This window comes from Aptenodytes patagonicus, chromosome 3, assembly GCF_965638725.1.
Source record: "Aptenodytes patagonicus chromosome 3, bAptPat1.pri.cur, whole genome shotgun sequence".
NCBI classification, from domain to species: Eukaryota; Metazoa; Chordata; class Aves; order Sphenisciformes; family Spheniscidae; genus Aptenodytes; species Aptenodytes patagonicus.
Genome location: NC_134951.1, coordinates 60,979,537 through 60,991,799, shown reverse-complemented (window position 1 = coordinate 60,991,799; position 12,263 = coordinate 60,979,537). Strand labels below are relative to the sequence as shown.

The following is a 12,263-nucleotide window of genomic DNA, read 5'->3' as shown; positions in this document are numbered from 1 at the left end:
TACATCATCTATATATGTACGACATGCAACAACTTCTCTGTTGAACTGCAGTATTCCTCAACATTATTTATTGTACAGTGCCTACAAAGACCAATTAGATCACCACACCCTAGCTCTGCAAAGATGGAAGAAAATATTTTCCTTAAAAAAATGGAAACCTTTCTTTTTACAATTTTTTTTCCTCAAACACAAGTATATTTTCTACTTCGTTTAAAATTGAATCCCAAGTATTGGTAATAAAAGATCTTCACGTTAAAAGTTTTATGCAATTTTTTTTTAAGTATGGTTATCACTGTAGAAATGCTTCCCATGCCCCTCCCCTCAAGCCAGATAACTTGTTCATCCTTTGTTTTTTATTTGCATCTGCATTAACGTGGCTGCTAATTCCAGGATGAATCTTGACAGCATTTGCTCCTTTAAGTAGCCATTACCTAAAAAGTAGCGACAACTGATCAATCGCTCCATAGGCCTGCTTAGGAGAGTTAAGTCTCCTTGGCTTAAAACTCATGACCTGTTCCCATCTGACGGTATACGGCACATGAAGGAACATGACAAGCGATTTTTATGAAGTGCATCATTTTTTTCCATTCCCAACTACTTCTTCTCATGTAAATGATTATTCCTGCTTTGAACCTATCTAAATGTCATTACATAGGCCAAGTGTGATTCAGCCAAGTGTGTCGCTGCTAGCACATCCTTTTCTTGCTCAGTAAAAATATCCAAGTTTGCTTTCAGTTTATGAAAATATGTAAAAAGTTCGCTTAAGCTACTCCAGAATACAATATTTACTTTTTAAAATATATATATATTTGACCCTGTAGTTTACAACCACTTTTAGAAAGCTTACAGTAATGCTACAATTCTACGTCAGCTTATCTGCTCCTCCACCTGCTGATACATTCCTACAGGGCATTTCTGTTGATGTTTTTACTATGAGTTTTGCGTGTATTTTTGTCACCATGAGTTAGCAAATATGTTTTCCTTCATAGACTTTCAAAACAATAATAATTGAACATCTTAGCACATTCCATAGTCATTATAACCTCCTGTTTGTTGAATGCGGGGGGGGGGGGGGGGGGGAATCAACCTTTTATCCATAAAAGGTACAATTTAAACCATTTTTTGTTCTCTTTGCAGCAAAAAAAATGAAAAGTATGCCTCTGAAACTTAAATGAATCTGAAGAACTTCAGTGATTAATTTTATGTTTCCAAATTGCTGGAAAAAGGTTACATTCCTACCATTCCACTCAAGATTCACTACTTCTATTCAAGGTTCTTTTTTTAGACAGTGTGCATGAATAAATCACATCTGATAAGATACATCCAGCTATAAAGAATCAGATAACTTATGTGGAGAACAGCATATACAAATAAAACGTTTTCCAGAATACAAAAGGATTAAGGGTTGAACACAACTGATAGAAAGACCACAGGCATTTTGAATTTCTGATCTGCTAACACATCTTCCTTTTTCTATGTACTCTTTTACTGATTTTGGTCCCTGAAATCTACTGGGTTTTTTCTTCTGTAGTTCTCTTAGTACCTGTCTGCAGGAGAAGAATTGGCGACAATGCTGGTTGCTATTGACACCGACTAACACTTTCTCAGCAAAACTATTCAGTAAGAGGTAGAGGGATGGAGTAACACGAATTATTTCCTTCCTGCTATAAGGTTAACTGCTTAACAACGGTGCTTCCAGCACCTGTTCTGCTAGCACGCGAACGCTTGGTCTAACGAACATAAGAAATGGGGCATATTCCATTGATAGGTCTGTAGCTGTGTGTCACTGCATCCAAATCCACAGGAATTCCATGTATCACGTATCTGATTTGATAATAATAAAATAATCCATGTATATATTACAGAAAGGGACATTTCTTTAGTTTCTTAACTTTAAACCCAGTCACTTTTGAGGTGCCACCATACAACTGCACAGTCTAACCGCCTTGCTAAGCAGATCTATTTTTAGGCAGTCTCTTTGTTATGGTATCTCAGTGCCTACTTTTTAAACTCAGTCTAGTTTGGATGGTAGCTGAGCTTACAAGCGCTGCCACATGTTTCCTCTATAGGTAAGTATAAATATGCAATTGTTTTAGTTCTGTAACAACATAATGATACAATGTTAACGTACACTGGCCAATAAGTCCGAAAGACCAAGAGGGGGAAAAAAAAAAAAGATACACATCTGCAGAAAAGCTCAGGCATAACAACTTCACGCACACACCTGTATGGCAAACTGTTTGCAAGCTGTGCATCACCCCTGACACGGCCGCGTCCCTGCTTTACAGAAGGCCAGCCAAATACCGGCCTGCCAGAGGAAACCAGGTACCAAGTTGAGCCAACGCTTGGGAAAACTGCCCGAGTTTATTAACTCCGCCGTGCGCCCACCGCAGCCCCCCGGCAAAGCTCCCGCGAAACTACCTGTAACGCAGCCCGTATTTCCCACCCTGCTATCTCACGCGTTTCCCCATCCCGGCCCCCGCACCCCTCTCCTCGCCCAAAGCGCAGCGCTGCCCCCCGCCCCCCCCCCCCGGCTCCCCCTCCGGGCAGCGGGGGAGCCGCCCCGCCGCCCCCTCCCTCCCTCCCGCCTTCCCCCCCTTCTCCGCGGGCCGCCCCCGCCGCCACTCACCAGCTGCGCGCCGCACACCGCCACCAGCGTGCACCGGCCGCTGCAATAGCCCATGGCTCCCGGCACCCCGCGCCGCCGTCCCGCGCCGCGCCGCGCCCACTCAGGCGGCGGGAGAGCACCGCCCGGCCGCCGCCCGGCTCCCGCCTGCCGCCGCCGGCGCGCCCCAGCCCGGGACCCGCATGGGGGCGCGCCCGCCGCCCGCCCGCCCGCCCTAGCCGCGGCCGCAGCGCCCGCCGCCTCGGCGGCCGCCGGCAGCGGGGCCGGTCGCCCCCGCGGAGGGCGGCAGCGCCGGGGGGAGGGCGGCGGCAGGTGCCTGCAGGAGCAGCCGCGCTCTGCCGCGCAGCCCCAGAGGCATCTGGGCTTCAAAGTTTGCCCCCTCAACTCCGCTCGCAAACCATCCGGGCTCGCAGCCGTCTGCGGCGGGGGGCGGCGGGGGGAGGCGGGGGGGGGAGGAGGGGAGGAGGGAGGGACGGGGAGGCGAGGCGAGGCAGGCGGCGGCGGCGCTGAGCTCAGTTCACGCTCGGAGAGCGGCTTTCCTCCTGCCCACGGCACAGCCTCTCACCCACCCTCCTTCCTCCTCCTCCTCCTCCTCCTCCCGCTAGGACTCAGGCAGCCCCAGCAGTGGAAACCCCTCGCCTGGGGGCTCCCCCGCGGGAGGGCGCGGAGGGGCGGCGGGGACGGGCGGCTGCCGCTTTGTCTGCTCGGGCGCGGCGAGGGCGGCTTCACCCTCCCGGGCGCCTTTGTCTCGGCGGGACACCTCTCCGCGCCCACCCCTCCCGGGGCTCCCCCGCACCGCGCCACCGGCGCCGCGCCCAGCCGGCGCCCGCCGCAGCGCCGCTGCCGCCCAGGCACAGCCCCTCCGCCGGGGGAGCGCCGGCAGGGGCGCGGAGCGCGGCGCGGCCCGCAGTCACGGCAGGGCAGCGGGGCACAGCGCGGCCCGCGGGCGCGGAGCGGAGCGGAGCCGGCGCGGGCACAGCCCCGCGGGGGGGCGCGCTGCTGCCGCCTGCCGGGCCGCGGCCGGCGGTGCAGGAGGAAGCCGCCTCAGCCGGCTCTTCCTCCGCGGCTGCTGCCGCCGCTCCGGCCGGCACCGGGGAGAGCTCCCTGAGACCTTAAGGGACACGCCGGCCCCCACCCTGCCCTCCGCGCCGGTGTCCCTCCCACCCGAAGCAGAGGACAGAGGGGGGGGCAGATCAGAAGAGGCTGACTTGGAGGACTGGGAGGGAGCCGGAGCAGAGGCCCGGAGCTGCAGGGTGAGGGCAGGAAAAGAAGGACAAGACTGGGCAAATTTAGAAAAAAATATTAATTGGTTTCAGGGAACTGGTTCTGCTCACCGTCATGACGAGGAACGCTTGCACTTAGTGGCATGGTCCAGCCTTTCTCTGCTATCAAAAGCATCCAGAATACATAAAGTTGGTGGGAAATGATATGTCAAGTTCTGGTGTGTCAATCAGCCTCCAAAGGCTTTTACTTGCTGTGTCATCAGCAGCAGTCTTGACATTGCATGCGGATCAGGTCACTTTTTTGCTGAGCTGCCCAATACCAGAGGTAGTTTTAGCAGTGACATCAACAATTATGAACTGGAGGAACATCACTAGATTTTCTGAGCACATGTGGATGTTTATTTGCAGCACAGATATTCTACGAAACTGGAAGGTCTCTGGAAGCTTAGAACCCCGTGTAGTTTGTCTCTCAATTTCCAAGCAGGTTTGTCAAAATAGTTGGCAGTCTGTCAGATGAACAGTTATGATTCCTAAAATGCCTTATAACATAGTGAGCACTCCACAGGGGAGCAAAACACACACAGAGGTGACACTGGTTGGCCTCTACTCTATAAGGACATCCTTCTGATTGTCAGCTTCGTTGCTATCAGAAACAGCATTGACCTGCCAAATCATTGGTCATGCAGAGTACCAAACACAGTGAACACATTCGCTTTAGGACCTGAGGAGGCAACAGCTAGGGAGAGCTGTACCTGAGAATAAAGCTGTGGAGCTGCTGAGGCTCAGAGAGCAGAGGTGTCCAGCAAGTGGCAGAGTACTCCAGCTCAGGTACCTCTGGACTCAAATAGTCTTTCTTGACTTCTTCAGCATGCCATTCATGCATTTTACAGAAGTGACATTGGTGTGCAGATATTAGCTGGCATTATGGTTGTTTGAACTTTAGATGTGAGCTAGACAAAATGTAGCAGTAGACTCTGCAGTTGCTGTATAATTACTTCTGTCTCATCGCAGGCATGTTATGTTAGCCTTTGTGTACTGATCTCTTCTAGTATAGTGAATCCTGACTGACTGAGGAGTCAGGGTGGTCAAAAAACAATGGAAAACACTTTTTATTTACCCACAGTGATTGCCTCCTGGTAAAACTGGCAAAGCGGCAAGAACGGTGTATCTGATTATCTGAGACTGGGAGCAGGGAAGCTAACAGGAGAAGGGGCAACTTGTACTCATTTAGACTCTTGAGAGGAAGCTAACACTAGTGCTCTCTGAGCAGTTATCTCAGTGTCCATAACTGATCTGGTTGTTTATTACAGTGGGAGGTTTCCTAAGGAAAATGTGGGCAGTAGTGACAGAGTCCAAAAGGAAGTTCTCTGTGGACTGCTATAGTTTTCCAGAACTCCCTGATCCTTTTCTTTTCTCAGCACCTTCTCCTATAGTTTTGCTTTTTAGTAAGAATTTCTACTTCTTTGCCTTCTCCTGAGCTTCAAAGTAATTATGTCTCTTTCTGCCACTGTTCTCCAGTTCCCCCTGGTCTATAGCTTACCTTTCCACACAAGCTGGCTTTCTCCATGTCACTCTTATCTGTTCAACCTTTCCTTCCTTTGGGCTTCTCTGGGCTGTCTGTGCCCCGTTTTTCAGCAGGAGTTGGGTAGCCTTTTTCGCTCTGTCCTACAGTATCAGATGTATGGGTATGGACTGCATTTTGTTCTGTCTCTGCTTTTGACCAGAGCTGCTTGGTAAGGTCCCTCTTAGGAGCAGAATAAGGCCTCAGCAGAGGCAGATGAAGTCAAAGACGTCAGTTGTGTGAACTGCTCTGTTCCCTGACCTTTGTCTGAGCTCTGGTGCTGCCTCTCTCGCTGTTTCCCTCTGCTGCTGTTCCAGCCTTTCTATCTTTCTAAGCATGAACTTTCCAAAAAGCTGAGATTTAAAGAGAAAGGTATTCCTCCATCTCTGTTAAGCTTGTTGACAATAGAGACCTTTACATTCTCCATGAGACTCTCCAGCCGTAACTCGCCGTTGAGGTGTCAAAGAGGATTCCTCCTCCCTGTAGCCAACAGACTCACCGCAGTTAGGCTTGCTGTGGGCTTGCCTTGGCTTGCTCTGTGCAATTAGAGAAGCTACAAATTATATATTGGGAGGGAAAAAAAGGTTATGGTATGACGATGTAGAGCAGGCAGGAAAGGATGAGTAAAGCACTATTCCTGAATCCTTATTAGACTGCTCCCTGAGCACTCGAAGCGAGCCACAGGATTCAGCTCTCCCTAGGTCAAATGCTCAGGGCCTTTCCCAGGCCAGTCTAAGCCTGTTCTTGGGGCCCCACAGCTTCAGCGTGCGGCGAGATCAGCTGTGTACATACAGTAATATTGTTTTCTAAGTTCCCAGTTAGACTTAACAAAAGGCCTGTTGTGTGTGCTTAAGTGAGTAATTTCCAAACGTTCATAACTTTGTCAAAACAAAACCAATTTTCTGCAAAACCAGGCTGTACAGTGCTCTTCACTGAAGGTTATTCCATGCAAAATATTAACCTGCGGATTTCAGTGGTTTCACCAGGTGGTTTGTAACCATAAAGAGGCCACAAGGAAAAAAAAAAAAAAAAGATAAAAATAGGTTTCTCTGTTTCCCTTCACTCTTCTCATAATCAAGTGTAATTTTATTCTTATTTCTAACTCATCTCTGGGAAGAGATCCGTTCCAAAATTTGTGACCATCACTAATGACTGGAAACAGGAGGCTACAGACTCATTTTACAGTCCCAGTTGTAAGAGCTCATTGCTAGTGCCCATGGTGCCTGCTCTTTTGGGGGAAGTGGGGAACACGCTTTTCAATGGCATAATGGCAGAAAGCCTGTGTCCCCCACAGTGCCTTCCCTGTGATCTGACAGGACTTACTTACTAATCGCTTGTAAGCCTGTCCCTAGCCTGTTCCTTTCCTGAGCCTGGGGGAGCGCCAGGGGGAGAGGGGACCCCAGGGAGGGCTGCAGCTGCCAGCCCACTGCATCAAACCTGCAGCCACAGGGGAGAACAAGGACTTCCGAGAACAAGCTGCAGGCCAAACGAACCGGCATGAAGGGCCACAAGCGGCTCATGAACCATAGCTTGTATACCCCTTTCCTTTAATAAAACTTTTATGTGATCTGTGTTAAAGCCAGCACGGTGCGGGTTCGGCGGTACTTCATCCCAAGCATTCCAGCCATGTAGGAGCTTGCCCTTCCCTGCCGCCAGCACCCTGTCTGCCCAGTCTGTCACAGGCACTGGTAAATCAGAGTGGGCTCCTGCCTACTGCGTCCGTTCTCATATCAAACCAGTCTGAGAGTGCTTGGTAATTGATAATGTTGTCATCAATAGTAAAGGGAAAATATTGCTTCAGTTTAACCAACACCTTGTTAACAGGGCAGACCTTGCTGTGTGACGTGCATATACATTATCTGGGGAAAAATCAATTAGGGGGGAAAATACATGATTAAAACATAATACAAAATTATTGCAGGCTTAAGCACACTGCAGTAAGAATTCTATTCAAACCTGTAAGACTGTAGGAGTATTAAATTATTTTTTGAACCTCATCCCCACCATGAAGGTTGAGTGTCAGGTACTTTTTTTTTCCTCCTGCAGGATTTCAAGACTTGATTGCCCAAATGACAGTTTACTTATTTTACTGTCACATACTTTTGTGAAATGCCATAACAAGTTGATTACAGGTTTCACATTTTGCATAGTGACAAAATCGTCTGTCATATAATAGTCTGATGCCTGAAAGCCATTTAACTAAGAAGCAGTTTCTACTGAAAATAATGATATTTGAAACATTAAAGTGGGTTTAAATGTGTACATTTTCTAAGCAAGCCTTTGTTTTAACTGAACGAGAAGACCACTATCATCCCTTTCAGGCATGAATTTAAGACTTGTAAAAGTCACCAGACAACAACTAGCCAGAGGGTGAGGCAAATTAGGAGGGATATCGTTTCATGAATGAAATGAAGGACAGAAATAGGAAGCCTAGTCATACATCCCGGCTGCTGCAAAGAGGAAAAAGTGCTTGGCTCCTATTTGGAAAACCCATTATTCCTATGTCGTGGTTTAACCCCAGCTGGCAACCAAGCACCACACAGCCGCTTGCTCACTCACTCCCCACTGGTGGGATGGGGGAGAGAATCGGAAGGGTAAAAGTGAGAAAACTCATGGGTTGAGATAAACACAGTTTAATAGGTAAAGCAAAAGCCACGCACGCAAGCAAATCAAAACAAGGAATTCATTCACTGCTTCCCATTAGCAGGCAGGTGTTCAGCCATCTCCAGGGAAGCAGGGCTCCATCACACGTAACAGTTACTTGGGAAGACAAATGCCATCACTCCAAATGTCCCCTCCTTCCTTCTTCTTTCCCCAGCTTTATATTGCTGAGCATGACGTCATATGGTGTGGAATATCCCTTTGGTCGTTGGGGTCAGCTGTCCCAGCTGTGTCCCCTCCCACCTTCTTGGGCATCCCCAGCCTACTCGCTGGTGGGGTGGGGTGAGAAGCAGAAAAGGCCTTGACTCTGCGTAAGCACTGCTCAGCAGTAACCAAAACATCCCTGTGTCATCAACACTGTTTCCAGCACAAATCCAAAACACAGCCCCATACTAGCTACTATGGAGAAAATTAACTCTATCCCAGCCAAAACCAGCACACCTACCAACCTGTGCTGGAGATCTGAGGCCATGTCACGCATTCTGGCTACTGGAGAGAAAAAACAGATGCCTTTTCCCCTCCGTGCAGAACTATTGGATCACTGGAACTGGTGTGAAGAGAAGAATAAGATTTAACTTCCTTATTCAATGATATCCATACCTTAGATGAGATATAAGTAATAAAAGTAATAAGGATAATCCATTCATTTGACATATTCACTTTCTTGAGTGTGATGTATCATTTCTTGAATGTGATGTATCATTTCTACCTAGCAATGCTAACCAGTAAGGGAATTTTCCGGACATTTTATTATTGCTAATGAGTGGATGAAGTAGCAGTAGTAGCATTCTAACCTTGCATGTGGGAAAAGTACAAGCCAGTTTTCAAAATGTGAAGGGAATAGGATAGGGAAGCTCAGCAAGCTGTTAGATTGAAGAAGAGAATGATGTGTCCCTGGCACTCTGTCATACACTGACTTTGTAGACCATGTAGCCATCACATATCTGCCATTATGAATGCTAGCAGAAAATAATAGTAAATTATACATGAGGCTGAATGCTGAACCTCTCTTGAGGGGTGCTGCAGCCAGGTGCTCAGCTGACCTCCTGCTCTAGGATGCAGCACAGGGCCCCCATTAGATATGGGCAGAGCTCAGCAGAGCAGTGCCCAAGGGCGTCTTTGACCTTCCTGGGCCACCAACTGCGGCACACAGCAAGTGGCAAAAACCTATTCTGAGGCCACAGAACAATAGCAGCCAAGTGCTGTCACTGCATCCTCGCTGCCGAGTTTGTTCTCCACCCAGGCTGGAGAGACAGCAAGGATGCAACAACTCTGGCAATTCCCAGACAGCTCCACCATCTGTGGGTGAATGGGAAAAAGGGGGAATCAGAGGGGAGGAGGGATGCCTCGCCGTGTTGTGTTCCTTCACATAGGGGCAGGGTTAACAAAATTGTCATCCCGGAGGCTTACCACTGCTCTCTGTGGACATAATTTGTACAATGTTTTTCTTAACTCACACCATAATTTTCTGTGCCTTTCTGGGGAAAAAAAAGAGTCTAATAATGCTATCACTACTTTATTTTTAGTCGATGCTTTCTCACTTGTGGATGTTAAAGCACTGTATAGGTAAATGAATATTATTGATCCTACATTTCAGTAGATCTGACCACAGAGATTTGAAACACTTCATATGTTAGGTACTTTGGACATTCACATAGTGGATTTTTGTTATCTGTCTCCTATAAACTTGTGTAACCTTTAGCAAGTCACTTAAACATTCTGCTTCTTATATACCTCATCTGGAAAATAAATGTGTTCTCATTTTGCCTAGGGCAAGGTAACACAAGGGAGAAATAATTTTCCTAGCATTGGGATTTCCTTTCACTTTTAAAATTGGTCAATGTGGAGGTCAAATTATTCTTTGTGACCATTGTTTTCTCTATTTGCTTCGTTGTCATGGAATTATGGATACATTTCTATTAACAATATATTTTTAACCATTCTACTATTAATATGCTTGAAAGTTGCCTTTTCCATACGCCACTGCCAGATCTGATTTCCATTTATTAAGTTTTTATTTAATATAATCTATTTGACAAAATATTTTAACGTATTTTAATTCTGAAATAAACAGGCTCTGTTTTCAGGAAATATTTTGATTACCAGTGAAACTAAAATCCTGACGTTTGAAAAACTCAAGGATAGTTTCTTCTGTGATGAAACTGTGACAGAAGTGTGATTACAGTCTTAGAAATGGAGAAAAAAAGTCCAACGGGAAAAGGGAAAAAAAGGCTCGTCTTCAAAGAGGAAACTTGATGGGCAAATAGAAAAATAGAAGGAACCTTCCTGTTGCCTTTGTGGAGAGATCTCGTCACCACCTGAGCTGTTGGAAGAGCTCTAGTAGCTCTCAGCCACAGCTGAACCTTGATACTCTTTATAAACTGCAACCCGTCAAAAGAGGGCACTGTGTTCATGTGTAGACACAACACCCGAAATCGGAGGCGGCCGTCCTTGCTGATGCCTGTTGGACGCACAGATTTCCAGCCAGCGAAGGCGGTCGCCTGCCCTGCCCGCTGCCCCGGCCGGCACAGCCGCGCTCCCGGCAGCGCTGCCGCCTTCCCCCGGCCGCCGGAGAACGGAGGAAGCTGGTGCAGAGATACCAAGCTACAGAAGGCAGCTCATGTCTAACGCGGCCTCGCTTTGTCACACAGGCGGATTAACGGACTCCATGAAGAGTGAAATGTAAGAAGGAAATGTAAAAGAAATGCAGAAGATCTAACGGTCTCTTCTGGACCCTGGTCTTGGGAAAACCCATCTGTTTTCCTGAGAGCATGGGTGGGCTTGTAACTCACACCCAGATCAGAGGCGTGATCAGAGAGATCAATAACCCTATTTGTGTTTGTTTATAACATTTGATGGCTTTCTAGGTGAAATGGAGTCCCTTTGTTTACCCAGGTTTGCCTCCTGCAGGAAGTCATAAGTCTTCCTTGGACTGATTTGTGACTGGCCTAAACTTTGGGGAAATGCTGATCCAGACATGATGTAAAGTTTTCTAAAAATGAGGAATGCACAAAGCGTTATGTAATATATCCTAGGAATTCAGTAGAAGGTGTAATATTAAAAATTTGCATTTTAATTCTAGTCTAAAGCTCATTTTCAAGAACTGGTTCTTGCTCAATTTCTGTCTGCGACACTGAAGAGTTCCTTTCAGAAATTAAAAAAGGTAAAAGTTTTGTTCTCTCTGTAAGCTTGTCTACATTGGTACCACTTCAATATGTAATCTTCCTTCTGATAAGCTAAAGATCTTGGTCTCCCTGTGTCTTATACTACCAGGTAGGTTTTCCAATCCTTTAATCATTCTCACAGCATTTCTTGAAACCCTCCCTAACTGTTCAATATTTTCTGGAAATGTGGGCAGCAGAAGTGAATACAGTATATTAGTAGTGAATGTGGCACTATCAAATGCAAAAAGTCTTGTAGCATTTTTGCTTATGTCATACTGATGAGAGATCCTGTCCATCTTGTTCATCTCCCATCACCTCTAAGGCCCCTCCTCTGATTCTGTTTCCTGGGACAGGCTCCTCCACGGGTTCCCTCTGATTTACCTTGTCTGTTCTCTATGGGACTTTGCATTCTGCTCTGCTCAGATGGATATGTCTCTCTGTGTTCAGCTTGCCAAGTTATCCAAGTTGCATAGAAAGTAGCCAGTCCTCTTCACAATATGCCACTGAATTTATTTTTCATCTTCAAACTATATTCATAGCAGTTTCTTTTTTCCTTTTATGTAGAAATAATTAAAATGGTTGTCGTGGCTTAACCTCAGTCGGCACTGAGCACCACACAGCCACTCGCTCACTCCCCTCCCCCCCCAGTGGGATGGGGGAGAGAATCAGAAGAGTAAAAGTAAAAAACTTGTGGGTTGAGATAAAACCAGTTTAATAATTGAAATAGACTAAAATAATAATAATAATAATAATAATAATAATAATAATAATAATATACAAAGCAAGTGATGCACCATGCAATTGCTCACCACCTGCCGACCGATGCCCAGCCAGTTCCCAAGCAGCGGCCCCCCCAGCCAGCTTTCCCCAGTTTATGTACTGAGCATGACGTCACATGGTATGGAATGTCCCTTTGGCCAGTTTGGGTCAGCTGTCCTGGCTGTGCCCCCTCCCAGCTTCTTGTGCCCCTCCAGGCTTCTCAGTGGGTAGAGCATGGGGAGCTGAAAAGTCCTTGACTAGTGTAAGCA

The 12,263-nt window shown here is 47.1% G+C and overlaps 1 protein-coding gene across 1 annotated transcript in view; it reads right to left on the bottom strand.

Annotated features, from left to right (window-relative positions):
• Positions 1-2,717, bottom strand: part of NKAIN2 (sodium/potassium transporting ATPase interacting 2) — a 563,371-nt gene extending 560,654 nt beyond the window's left edge. The window contains exon 1 of the mRNA XM_076333525.1: positions 2,630-2,717. Coding sequence (XP_076189640.1) covers positions 2,630-2,683 — 54 coding nt within the window. The 5' untranslated portion in view covers positions 2,684-2,717. The remainder of the gene's footprint in view (positions 1-2,629) is intronic.
• Between the last annotated feature and the right edge of the window lie 9,546 nt (positions 2,718-12,263).